General features: G+C 38.8%; 1 protein-coding gene and 1 long non-coding RNA gene across 5 annotated transcripts in view; both read left to right on the plus strand.

Moving 5' to 3' along the window:
* LOC131437884 (uncharacterized) overlaps positions 1 to 3569 on the plus strand; it is a 115518-nt gene extending 111949 nt beyond the window's left edge. Inside the window, exon 3 of the long non-coding RNA XR_009230842.1 lies at positions 2769 to 3569. This is a non-coding gene — a long non-coding RNA (uncharacterized LOC131437884). The remainder of the gene's footprint in view (positions 1 to 2768) is intronic.
* Positions 3570 to 3678: 109 nt separating this feature from the next.
* LOC131437880 (diuretic hormone receptor-like) overlaps positions 3679 to 12803 on the plus strand; it is a 122935-nt gene continuing 113810 nt past the window's right edge. For all 4 annotated transcript variants that reach the window (XM_058607524.1, XM_058607525.1, XM_058607527.1 and 1 more), the window contains exons 1-4: positions 3679 to 3796; positions 8883 to 9063; positions 9130 to 9223; positions 9379 to 9478. In XM_058607524.1, the coding sequence (XP_058463507.1) occupies positions 8951 to 9063; positions 9130 to 9223; positions 9379 to 9478 (307 nt within the window). In that variant the 5' untranslated portion in view covers positions 3679 to 3796; positions 8883 to 8950. The remainder of the gene's footprint in view (positions 3797 to 8882; positions 9064 to 9129; positions 9224 to 9378; positions 9479 to 12803) is intronic.

Raw genomic sequence — 12803 nt, forward strand, 5'->3', positions numbered from 1 at the left:
CAAATCTATGCGAAGAAGCGTTAAATTGTGTTTAATATAATAAAAACATGAGAAAATAAATCATCCCTGGAATTAAAAGATTAGACTTGCCTCTATAATCAATATTCAGAATATATTTTTGTCACTCTATTTGCATTGCATATTGATATTGCGTATTGGACTTGATCATTCATAATCATATGTGATTTTAAAAAATATCACTGTAGATATTTCAGTCCATTTTCAAAATCATAAATAAAATAAATATCAAACCAACCCGAAAGAGAATATAAACTGCAAAATTTTCACTTTACAAAAGTGATTGTCCTCACGTGATTCAACTCCAGCTTTTTCAAAATCTATCTGCCATTACTTGCCGCAAAATTTCAACAGCACGTAGTACGAACGTGAGAATAGCATTCGGTGAAATCTGAATAAACTGTTTCATTAGTTTTATTGCAGTAGGAAGTACATTATATGTACATTAGTATACGATTTTAAACGACGTTTTGAAGTGGACTATCAGTTTTATTTATCAGTTTAATTTTTATCCAACCCAATCGTTTCGCCATCTTCCAATGATAAGTAATGATATTACGTTTAAAGTTTTCCAAGCTAATTTGTGATGTTCAACGCACACTTTTTATCAGGGCAATATCTACGAGACAATTAAACTAAGCAAAATAAAAAATTGCTTCCATCGCATCGCTAATTTTTGTCTTCAATTTTTTTCGTACACTTGCATTCATGATTGCTGGCATTTTGACTCGCAGTGAGTCAAAAATTGACTCAATGTAAGCGCTATTCGTGCCTGATGATACCAGCTCTTGAAATGGTAGAGAATGGCTCACGGCGGAATAGCAACCAGCATGAAAAAGCAAGATCTCTTCTCTCTTGCGAGTCGCTCAGGCAGTCACATATTAAGCATAGCTTTTGCCTCGTCCGGCATTACATGCTTTGCTGTCTCCGTTCTTGAATCGTTCGCAGGCGGTGAGCGTTAATGAGTTGCGTGAGGCGAATTTCAGCAACCCTGAGTATAACACTAGTCTTGTATTTTCTTTGAAACCAGTAATTTGAATTGTTTTTGAATAAGAAAAGAAATTTATGGTTTATTATAGTTTGATTATATTCCTTCGAAATCGTTTCCTGATGTTGGTGCAACTGTATGAAAAAAGATGTGAACACTGCCTAAACACAGCATTTGACAGCGAACTAGAACCAAAGAACCAAAAATTTCGGCTTCAAGCCAATTGTATGCAGATGACAATCGTGTCAGCGGGGTGGTGCTCATTGAGCCGCCAATCCCCCCAAAACTCAAGAAATTATTAGAGGAGACTGGGGCTAGACCGGACAATAGGGTGTAACCGGGCAGCCTAAAAATTTTACAAACCTGCAATTATTTCGATCTATGAGTTGACTTTGTAAACGCGCTTTCAAGTGATAAACAGACATCAGTTAGCTGGAGGTTCAGTTTCGCGAAAGGTTGATATTAAGGTATCTTGAGATATGGCACCCCATTGTATTGCCCTTATTACCAGTAAGAAGTGGAAATTACGAGAAGTGAACGTATCCCAATTGGGATTCACTTGATGACAACAAATGAACGGTAAATCAAGTTCATCTTTGACGTTTATTGGTGGTTTGTGTACCATGGAATACTGTGGAATGAGATAGAATATTGTAGCTTAGCGGCTCAAAATGAAGTGTTAGGCGAAGCTGGTGGTTCAATTTGAACTGCTTTAAGCACTGATGAGCCGAAGGGGAAACGCGAAGAATTCGATTGTAGAATAGATTAAAATACTAATGACTCAATATATGAGCAAACAACTGATAGCTGCCAAGCGATGTTCATCCAGTTTATTTTGTGAGGTTGTGTCGTTTTCGTGTGGGACCTGATGGGTGAGATGATCTGTGAGTGAAGTGTAAGAGGTATGTGTGTATATGTGTACATGGATGTATGTACAACATGAATTACATAAAAAACACAATTTTTCTCGGCCAGCGTTGGCTTCGTTCGCACCCGAATATACGGACAAGTCCGAATATCAGAGCGATTATCGAACAAAGACGAAGGGAAGCGAACGATGATCATTGGCGTTCGTTGCATTTTTGATATTCAAGCAACTATGGGTTATGGCTAATGTTTACTTTCGCAATTACAATCATTTCGATTTTTCACAACTGATTTTCGTTGGGATACATGGATAACGTCTTCACGCCTGACGCCAGAATCCTTTAATTGTGAACGGCTATGTGGTAATTCAGTTTAGGTTGCACGTATCGTGCATTTGGTTCAACTGTTTTTAATGTTTTTTAATCAATCGAAGGAAACGCGCGGATGGTTAGCTAAGCTAGTCTAAATGTCTTGAAAAATTTTACAAATAATTATAAGATTACGTCGACTTCAGTTAAAGCCCCCCTCCTCCCTCGTAGAATAACGTAGACTTCCGTGAGACCTGGGTTTACGAACGGTCCCTTATGAGAAAGTCATTACTTCACTTCTAAGTGTAATCAGTTTTAATGAAATTTCGTATGGGACCAAGTGATTGCATTTTTTTGTATATAACAAATGAAAAATATATATTAAGAATCATTGCAAATCGACTTCAAGAAAAATTCGCATCATAAAAAAATGCTGTAACGCGAATTTATCAATGCCGTGTGGGTGTTACGTGACTTTACAACTGAACTGAACATTATGACTCGATTATATGATGATAAACATATGCATCACGAACACAATGCGATTCTGATCACCAACCCATTTCTCTGTTTTGTTTCTTTTCCAGCCACGCTTATCCTCGGATTGCAAAGCTTTTGCCCAAGGATTCCGGCCACCGGTTGATTCGTTGAACAACGAACCCCAGATCCGTTTTGCAACGTACGGAAGCTGTGTTCCACAAAAAAAGGGAAACAAACAGGAAGCAAACAAACAATTCAACCTGTGACCCACTCGTCGACAAACGCTCTTGGTTACCCCTCCTCATCTATACCTCCCGGCCACACAAACACACACTAGTGAATGGTGAAAATCTCATTTCCCTTCTGCATTTGTCGTTCCAAGTGAGCTACACAAAAAATTGTCACCAGAAACGGAGCATAAATTTTTGGCTGAAGTGGTCCACATAGCGAATACGACTTCCCATCCCAAAAAAAAACCGGAAATACTTCATGTTCCTGACCTGACCCATTGCATTATTCTTCTTTCTGGATCACAAAGACACACGACAAACCGTTTCTACATCCTGGTACTGACAAAACTGACGATAATTGCAGCTTGGAGCTTCGGTTCAAATTTACGGGGCGGACATACCAGCAGAGCTACAGATTAGTGCGAGTTTCAGATTCCTAAATTGAAACAAAAACCATAGCGGCGGTGTTGAGAGCTAAGATCAATCCGCAGCTGCCGCAACCGAAGCGGAAATAGTTGTACGTGAGGTTAGCTGAGAGCGAGGATTTACAACTGAATTGGTCATACCGCAGGTCATAGTGGCGGACTACGAGGATTCCAGCTCCTTTCCGCCAGATCTTTTCGAAGCGTTCGAAAACAGCACCGAGGTAGAATGTCTGCTGAAGGCCCACCTGGATGTACAAGCCGAGGTTCGTGTGGTTTCGTGTTTTGTTCTTTCTCAATCGAAAAAACTCTGACCGATTTATGTGCACTTTTTGGTTGTTGTTGTTGCGAAATTTCAGATTCCATTCGATGGATGTCCGATAGATTTTGACCGGATTCTGTGCTGGCCGAAGACACCGCGGGCCACCTGGGCAGTGTTGCCCTGTTTCGCCGAGTTCAAAGGCGTCCGTTATGATCCCACGCGTAAGTATGGCCGTTTGTTTACTCGCTGTGCAGTGACGTAGGTTGCAGTAGGCTGTGCACTTTATCTAGATAAAAACGGGTGGGTTGAAAAGGTTTATTTTGGTTGTGTTTACATCCTACATTTCAAAGAAGCGCATTTTTTTTTAAATATACCGTGTGGGAGAGTGATTGGTTTTTGGTTGCGAATATCTCGTGTTGTACAGTACAATTTTCAATTGAATTTTTCAGCAGTGTGGGATAACCATAAATAATTCAAACATTAAGCTACCTAAAACTTTTGAATTTATGGTGGAAAACTCTCAACAATTGTTTGCCTCTCCGTCGGTATTTGATGGACGATTTTTATGCAATCAGTGCAATTATGAGTCCCGCTGTTCAGCCGAACGAGTATCAACGAAACCCCTTGGTCAAAATTCAATAATCCTCTTTTGTGCTTTAGGCGGTTTTACGTAATTAGTCGCTAGGAGGAGTAGAAGCATTGTTATCTATCATGTTTCTATCATGTGTGATTTACAAACTAAAAATCATCATCGAAGCGTGCTCCAACCTATTCACTAGCAAGTGTAGTTTATTGGTCGATCTGCTTCTAAAGGGTGATTTTTTAAGAGCTTGAGAACTTTTTTAAACAATAAAACGCATAAAATTTGCAAAATCTCATCGGTTCTTTATTTTAAACGTTAGATTGGTACATGACATTTACTTTTTGAAGATAATTTCATTTAAATGTTGACCGCGGCTGCGTCTTAGGTGGTCCATTCGGAAAGTCCAATTTTGGGCAACTTTTTCGAGCATTTCGGCCGGAATAGCCCGAATTTCTTCGGAAATGTTGTCTTCCAAAGCTGGAATAGTTACTGGCTTATTTCTGTAGACTTTAGACTTGACGTAGCCCCACAAAAAATAGTCTAAAGGCGTCAAATCGCATGATCTTGGTGGCCAACTTACCGGTCCATTTCTTGAGATGAATTGTTCTCCGAAGTTTTCCCTCAAAATGGCCATAGAATCGCGAGCTGTGTGGCATGTAGCGCCATCTTGTTGAAACCACATGTCTACCAAGTTCAGTTCTTCCATTTTTGGCAACAAAAAGTTTGTTAGCATCGAACGATAGCGATCGCCATTCACTGTAACGTTGCGTCCAACAGCATCTTTGAAAAAATACGGTCCAATGATTCCACCAGCGTACAAACCACACCAAACAGTGCATTTTTCGGGATGCATGGGCAGTTCTTGAACGGCTTCTGGTTGCTCTTCACTCCAAATGCGGCAATTTTGCTTATTTACGTAGCCATTCAACCAGAAATGAGCCTCATCGCTGAACAAAATTTGTCGATAAAAAAGCGGATTTTCCGAATGGACCACCTAAGACGCAGCCGCGGTCAACATTTAAATGAAATTATCTTCAAAAAGTAAATGTCATGTACCAATCTAACGTTTAAAATAAAGAACCGATGAGATTTTGCAAATTTTATGCGTTTTATTGTTTAAAAAAGTTCTCAAGCTCTTAAAAAATCACCCTTTATTACCGATTTACTTCAAATTAAATTGAATTAAAAAACTGTACATATCTCATTATTAAGATTTGTTTGTAGCATCATGTTTATTGTTTAATATTTACATTTTCTCTTTAGCTGTGAAAAATAGCATCGAAGTTATAGGAACAATGCTATACAATTTTGCTCGTGCATCGCAAAAATCCGCACGTCAAGATGGCAAAATGGTTGAATGTGATCGACTGTCACCCACGTTTTAGAAATTTTCGGAGAACGTTTGTCGATAGTCGAAAAGACTGGCATAATAGTTAAATCGAAAGTCAGAGGTCGAAGAAACGTCAAAATATATGTACAACTGTTTTAAGCGAAGCATGCATGCTGGGAATGATGTCTACAACCGTGAATTGAGCTGAAAAAAACTTGCCGAGTGACTGTCAATGTTAACGAGAAGCGAAAAAAGTTGGCCAGAGTTCGATCGCGGGAGTTGAACACGGACAAATTTTAAACAGCTTTCAGGACTGTATTAAGATATGGCAAGTGGAATATTTTCAAACTCATTCAGCAGTCGAAGCTCGCCACGAAATAACTTCAGATCAAAATTGATCCGGACTGGTCCATTCATACCTATTTAAATTTTTTTTCCTAGGTTGGTACAACCTTCTTTGACATTCCTGTGTTACGTTTGAGTGGGATACGTCAATTAGTGTGTGTTTGGCAGCTGTTTGTTTCCGATACGAAAAAATTGTCTGGCGATTTTTACTATGGAAAATAAAGTTTTCTTGAAATTTAGTGTTTCAAATGAAATTTCGGTTACGGAATCATTACAAATGTTGCAGAAGTGTTTTGGGAAGGCTACTCTATCGAAAATGCATGCCCACCTCTGCTAACGACGATAACATCGACGTAGTGAAGGAAATTGTGCTTGAAAATCGCCGTGTTAGTATTAGAGAAATAGCAGAGGATTTTGGCATCTCTTGTGGATCGACTCAGCACTCTTTGGTTAATGTTTTGGGTATAAAACGCGTCGATGCTAAGCTCGTATCGAAAGAACTGAACGCGACTGTATTTTTGACCAAACGAAAGTCATCGCTCAACCACCGTATTCGCCAGATTTGGCCCCCAGTGACTTTTTTATTTTTTTTCCAAAACTAAAATATCTACTCCAGAAAACGCGCCATGGCTCGGTCGAGGACATGAAATGTAATTCACTGAAGGAACTGAAGGCCATTCTGGCCGAGGCCCATGACAAGTGATTCGGAAATTGGATTGACCGCAGGAATGCCTGTATTGGTTCAGAAGGAGTCTATTTTTAAGATGATAGAAAGAAGATGTAATGGTTGTTCATGCTCAGATCACAGCATGCTGTGCGTTTTTTCTGTCAGCTTTCGTTTGTTTACTTGTTTGTGCGGTTGAAATTCTGACCCATCGGTCCTCCAACATTTTAACGCCCTTAAAAAAAAGATTTATCAAGACCATCAAAATGGGCTTCCGTTTCTGCAGTGACCTCAACATTCGAAGAAAATTTCTTTCCCTGGAGATATCTTTTCAGGTTTTGGAAATAGATAATAGTAGCTGGGGCCAGATCTGGAGAATACGGTGAATGGTGGACCAATCCGTACCGTGGCTCATTTAATTTGCCCGTTGATTTTATGCATTAATGCGATGGAGCGTTCATTTTCATAGTTTGATGAAAGCTAGAACTCGTCTGACACGATCAGTTGTTATTCTAACACTAGTGGACATATTGTCATAAAATCTAGGAGGTTGTTTTCAACAAAAATATACACAACTCGAAACCCAGTGAATAATTTGTTGGCTAACTTCGTCCAAAGCGCCCGAATACACAACAATCGGCTGGAACGGTTATGGCTTCGGTATTTTGGGATGTGCGTGGTGAAATATTTATCGACTATATTAAGAAAGGAAATACCATTAACAGTGAATATTATGTATCGTAATTAGAGCATTTGAAGGCTGAAATTGCAAAGAAACGACCGCATATGGCAAAGAAAAAATTTTGGTGTCATCTAGACAACGCACAAGTCAATCAAAACAATGGCAAAACTACATGAATTGAACCTCGAATTGTTCCCACATCCACCGTATTCGCCTGATTTGGCTCCCAGTAACTACTGGCTATTCGTAGACTTGAGATAAAAAAAGCTCAGCGGTAAGAGATTTCACACGAGTGAAGTGGCTATCTCTGAAACTGAGGCCTTTAGAAAGTTGGTTTTCCAGCTATTCTACATCCTTTCCATACAGAAAGGCGATAATATTGGTCCATCTTCAAACAGAATCTCAAGAATATGCGAAAAACAAACTGGCGTTCTACGATGAGGGACGTGATCAAAAAAACAAGTCGAAGTTTGAAAAATGAATGAATGAATGAAAAGCTTCACTAATTCAAACCCATTGTTGTTTTACCATTTTTTTATCGTAGCAACCTTTAACAAAATTTCAAATACGCCTCGATATCCGGCTACTCAAAGCAATGAATACTAGATGCAATCATAAGAATATTTCCTAGCAAACAACCGCTTTCTGTGATGCAGCCATGTGCAAATTCGGCGGATTTTTCGGTTTCCAGTAGTCACATACTTTCGGATCTGAACTGTTGGAACAAACGCTTGTAATCTTAGAACACAAAATGTAAAATAGAATGGGCACAATTTCCATTATATTGGCAGCAACCGAACTTCATAAGCTTTCCCAATTTTTGCAGTCTTATTATGGTGTGGAAATGTTACTCGAAGCTAAAATTTGAATTTTATCCCACCCTGTTGAACCGTGCGCTCATGCAAGAAAAAAAAAGGTGCAAGTAGTGTCATTATTATGAAAAAGCATTATAAACTTCACAAAGCGAAAGTACAATAAGTGTGTTGCTGCTGCTGGCAGGGGTGCTCGAATGTTGCCAGTGCCACTCGTTTCCATGATAATGACACGACCCGGAAATTGAGAAAAAAACAAGGACATGAGCAGAAAACTGCACGAACCTCATCATCGTTTAGCAGCAGGAATAAATGCATTCCGCTCGTTAAACGACAGCCCAGATAATGTAGAATCTTCTCGACCGGATACAATCGTAACTTTGCATAATTAAATTGGCCATCGCTGTTCCGGAACCCTGATGGGAGTGCCACTGCGTTTTCCTTTCTACGATGCACCAAATTTTCGTCGATACCGAAATTATACAAAACCGAAGCAATAAGCTAGCTAATAATGCCTGACCCATCACTAGCAGACGACAATTAATGCATCAAATATCACTTGGCCAACACGATGATTCCGGATTAACATCGTCGACAAATAAATATTCATTCAGCTGCTCGTTCAATGAATTAATTATTGTGCCCCATTTATCGTTTGCCTGCCATCTGTGCAGGGGCTCGGCGTCGGCGATTATTTTGTATCACGTCCTGAATTTCAATTACTTTCCGTTCCGGCGAGTAGGACCTGTTGCAATGGCCGTTCTTTGCTCACTGCCTTGTCCTCGTGGACAAGGGATTAGAGAGTGCAATCGGTGCCCCGCCCTTCGTTGTTGTTGTTGTTCGATAAGCATCCAAAGTTTTAATTAAAATATTCTTTCATCTTTTCTGCAGAGAACGTAACCCGCTACTGTCACCCGAACGGCAAATGGGACAACTACAGCCACTATGCGAGCTGTCACATGCACGAACCACCCCCGAATATAGTCGACGCTATGTCTATTATTTACTACACCGGTTACATTATTAGCCTTGTTGCGTTAAGTCTTGCTGTGATAGTTTTTGTGTATTTCAAGTGAGTAAATCCGGGAAACGGGATCGATGCTGGTTGCGTCTTTTTTGATTTCCATTTTTGTTCCAGGGATTTGAGGTGCTTACGAAACACAATTCATGCGAATCTCTTCACTACCTACATTCTGTCGGCACTGATGTGGATTATAATTCTAACTTTGCAGGTTAGTTCTTGACCCATTTCAATAATTAATCATCCCCGTACATTTGAAGTACGGTTAATGTTTTTCCTTTTTTTCTATTTATTTATTTATTTACTCGCTTCCATGGAAACGCTTTGTGATCTAACTGAATTTATTGACCGCCACAACAACAACAGCTTTCCAGTAGTTCCAGCAGTGGCCTAACCAGTTGTGTGATTTTCGTTACTCTTCTGCACTACTTCACTCTGACCAACTTCTTCTGGATGCTGGTGGAAGGTAAGCATTCTGGGGTTTTCCTTATCCATTTAGGTAACCAGACGATGGAATGTCGATAGTTTTTCCCTTGCGGTTCGGATACCGATTGTGTGCCTTGTTTTCTTTCCCATTGCTGAATTTGGCATTCCGAGCACGAACCTAGGGAAAACTGTATACTTTGTGGTTGGTATTGATTTTAGTGAGTTCGAGTACGGACCTTCGCTTCCTTAGCTACCGACGTCATGGAATGAAAGCAGTTAATGGAATTGTAAAGTGGGAAACTGGGAAACTGCCAGACAATAATTGGAATGGTGGTGTATTTGCGGACTAGTATTAAAGCGCTAAAACCAAAATGTCATCGTTTATTTACAATAATCTTGTGATTGATATTAATGAACATGTTTAGTTCGTTTGTTGAATTTGAATGGATTTTTTGTTTTGTAAGTAGTAAACAGAACGTTAATAAGAAGCGCTTCAAGAACAACAACAACAACAACAACAACAACAACAAAAACAACAACAAGAAAAAGAAGAAGAAGAAGATAACAACTAGAACTTCTTTTTTTTGCTAAATCCGCCAACAATTTAGATCTGCCGCAGATATTATGCTACTGCTTCAAAAATGTAAAAACTTACTAATGAAAACCGTTACGAAAATATGCATACTGTGAAGGTATTGGAGCAATTCGATAAATATCGACACAAATTAGTATAGTCGGAAGCCGCCATTTCAAGGAACATCAATAAACCGGAAGTCGCCATCTTGGAATTCAGAATCACCTCAAACATCTTTTTCCAACATGTACTCATCAAACCTGTTCCGAAAATACTTTTACTCTGATGGTTTGTAACGAATATCGATGAACCGGAAGTCGCTATGTTGGAAATTTATGCTACTTAGAACATCCTTTTCATGCAAAAACTGATAATTTTCGTTCCTTAACTATCCAATAACCAATCTATATATATAAAATAATAGCGAAAAATGTGTGTGTTGCTAATGTTCTCTGGTATGCGTGGTCCGATCTTCAAATGATTTTTTTTGTTCGAAAGGTGACGTTTATGCGGAGGTTTTAGGCTATAGTACATAAGGAAAATCCTTCGGGAAACTAAAGAAAAACTAAAAAATTGGTTCGTTTAGAATTGGAAATTTTCCATTCAATGCATGCTAGATCTCCAATGATTGTTTGGCGCGTATCGAGTTAGGCAATGCTGCTGCCCGCTGGAGAGCAAAATATGAATACTAGATTATTAATAAAACCGTTTGGCGCCAAACGAGCTGATTTGTGCAAAAATTTCACTGAGCCTACTTGATTCACGTGTTTCTTTATTTCGAATCACATGTTAAATTAAGTAAGGGCGCCAAATGAACAGCATGAACAGGTTTCCATTTTCCGATATATAAATTTGGGTTCAATATCGTGAAGTCAAATTATAAAACGACTATAAGAAAAAAAAGTGATTAACGTTTTTTTTATGATTCGTTGTTTTCCTAAAATTCCTAAAATGTGAATTCTATCTTCGTGATAGATATAATTATTGCTTTCACAATGCACTGAGACAACAGGAGTGAGGTGTGCTGCCATTTTAAATTAAGACCGTTAACTCAAACACCAAAACTGTTCGGCTCTCTACTTTTTGAAACAATTCCATTCGAATTAGAAGAAAATTTTCTCGGCCTAAATTTTTCATAAGCATTTCCCATGCTATACCTTTGAAGGATTTATTGCACGATATTTTGTGTAAATTTTTCTCGAAACGACCTAAAAATTTCGTCAATTGCTTCAAATTGCAATTTCGGCTATTTATTTGAGTTCAAATGTCTTCAATGGGCCCAAACGCGGTCAAAATTATATCAACCCAGAGTACTTCGAAATTTCAAACTATTTGGGTTTGAGTGGCTAAGAACAGTTTCGTTCCATATATTCGAACTTGCCTCCTGTTGTTATTAGAACCGAGATTTGGGAACTCATCGACATGTTTTACATATTCGAACGAATCACTCTCTTGCTCATAAACTGTCAAACTGATTTTGATTGTATTTTACTTGGGTCATTTGGGACTTTTAAGAGCAGGAAAAAACTGCTTTAAAGTGCGAAGTGTACGTGTCAGGCCCGTGCGCAGGGGGGGGTTTTGGGGGTTTTAACCCCCCCCATGAAGAATTTTTTTAAAATTAAGTTTCATGAACAATGGAGTACTTATTATATTAAAGTGCAAATAACTTGACAATTCATATTTTTTATCAATTTTTTATCAATTTATAAACTGACATAATTTGAAACCCCTCCCCCCGCGCACGATCCTGTCAGAATTCGTTTTACATTTTTGGACACCCCCCTCTCCCCTTGAAACCCCCCCCCCCCCCCCATGGATGATTCCTGCGCACGGGCCTGGTACGTGTATACCTGATTTGGAGTAAAGTGTTGAGATCGAATCAAAAACAATTGTCAGATGATTCATTTTTGCAGAACATTCTACCATTCTACTTCACTGATCGCGAGCAATCATAAGGGTCGTTCGATTATTCTAACTTAAGAGTATTCGAAATAATTTCCACCCAAAGATAATTTTTGAGTTGAGAAATTCATCGGGACAGCTACAGGTACAGATATAAAAGGTACAGGAATAAGTGCAGAAAGTACAAAATCAAGTACAGAAATGAGCGAAACAAGTATAGGAAGTACTGGCACAATTTAATGCAGAAAAAGGTACAGAATGTGCAGATGGTACAGATATAAGTACAGAAGTTACAGGACCAAATACAGAAAAAACGTGAGCAGGTATAGAACGTACAGGAACAATTTTTGAAACAAGCACAGAAAGTACAGGAACAACCACACTAATTACAGAAACAAGCACACAAAGTACAAAATACAGTGCAGACAATAGAGGAACAAGTACAGAGAAAAGTTTAAAGTTAAAAATTTAATCGCAAATGTTGTCGAGACAACCATTTTGAATGGCAAATTAAAAGAAGAAAAAGTTTTCATTCCACGCATTCCAATGATGCCCACTGCTATGTCATTTCAATTTGAGTCTGTAGCGTGAATTCACAGTTTTTTTTTTCAGATGGTAAATTTTACGTTGCCTGTTTGCGTTTCGGAAAGCCATCGGTTTTATATATTTTGTCCTGTTGTCCGCGATATAAAAAGGTTGGGGCCACTATCATAGAGCATTATAATGATATTTTCCTTCAATAATGGGGGACGGGTATAGCCTGATGGGATAGTCGATGCCTTTCACGCAGCCCACTTGGGTTCGATTCCCAACCCCGCACATAGGGTCAAAAAATTTATTAAATAAAAAAAAAATTAAGGTTAAAATCTCTATAATTGAAACAAAAAAA

The sequence above is a fragment of the Malaya genurostris genome, chromosome 3, assembly GCF_030247185.1.
Source record: "Malaya genurostris strain Urasoe2022 chromosome 3, Malgen_1.1, whole genome shotgun sequence".
Lineage (NCBI taxonomy): Eukaryota > Metazoa > Arthropoda > Insecta > Diptera > Culicidae > Malaya > Malaya genurostris.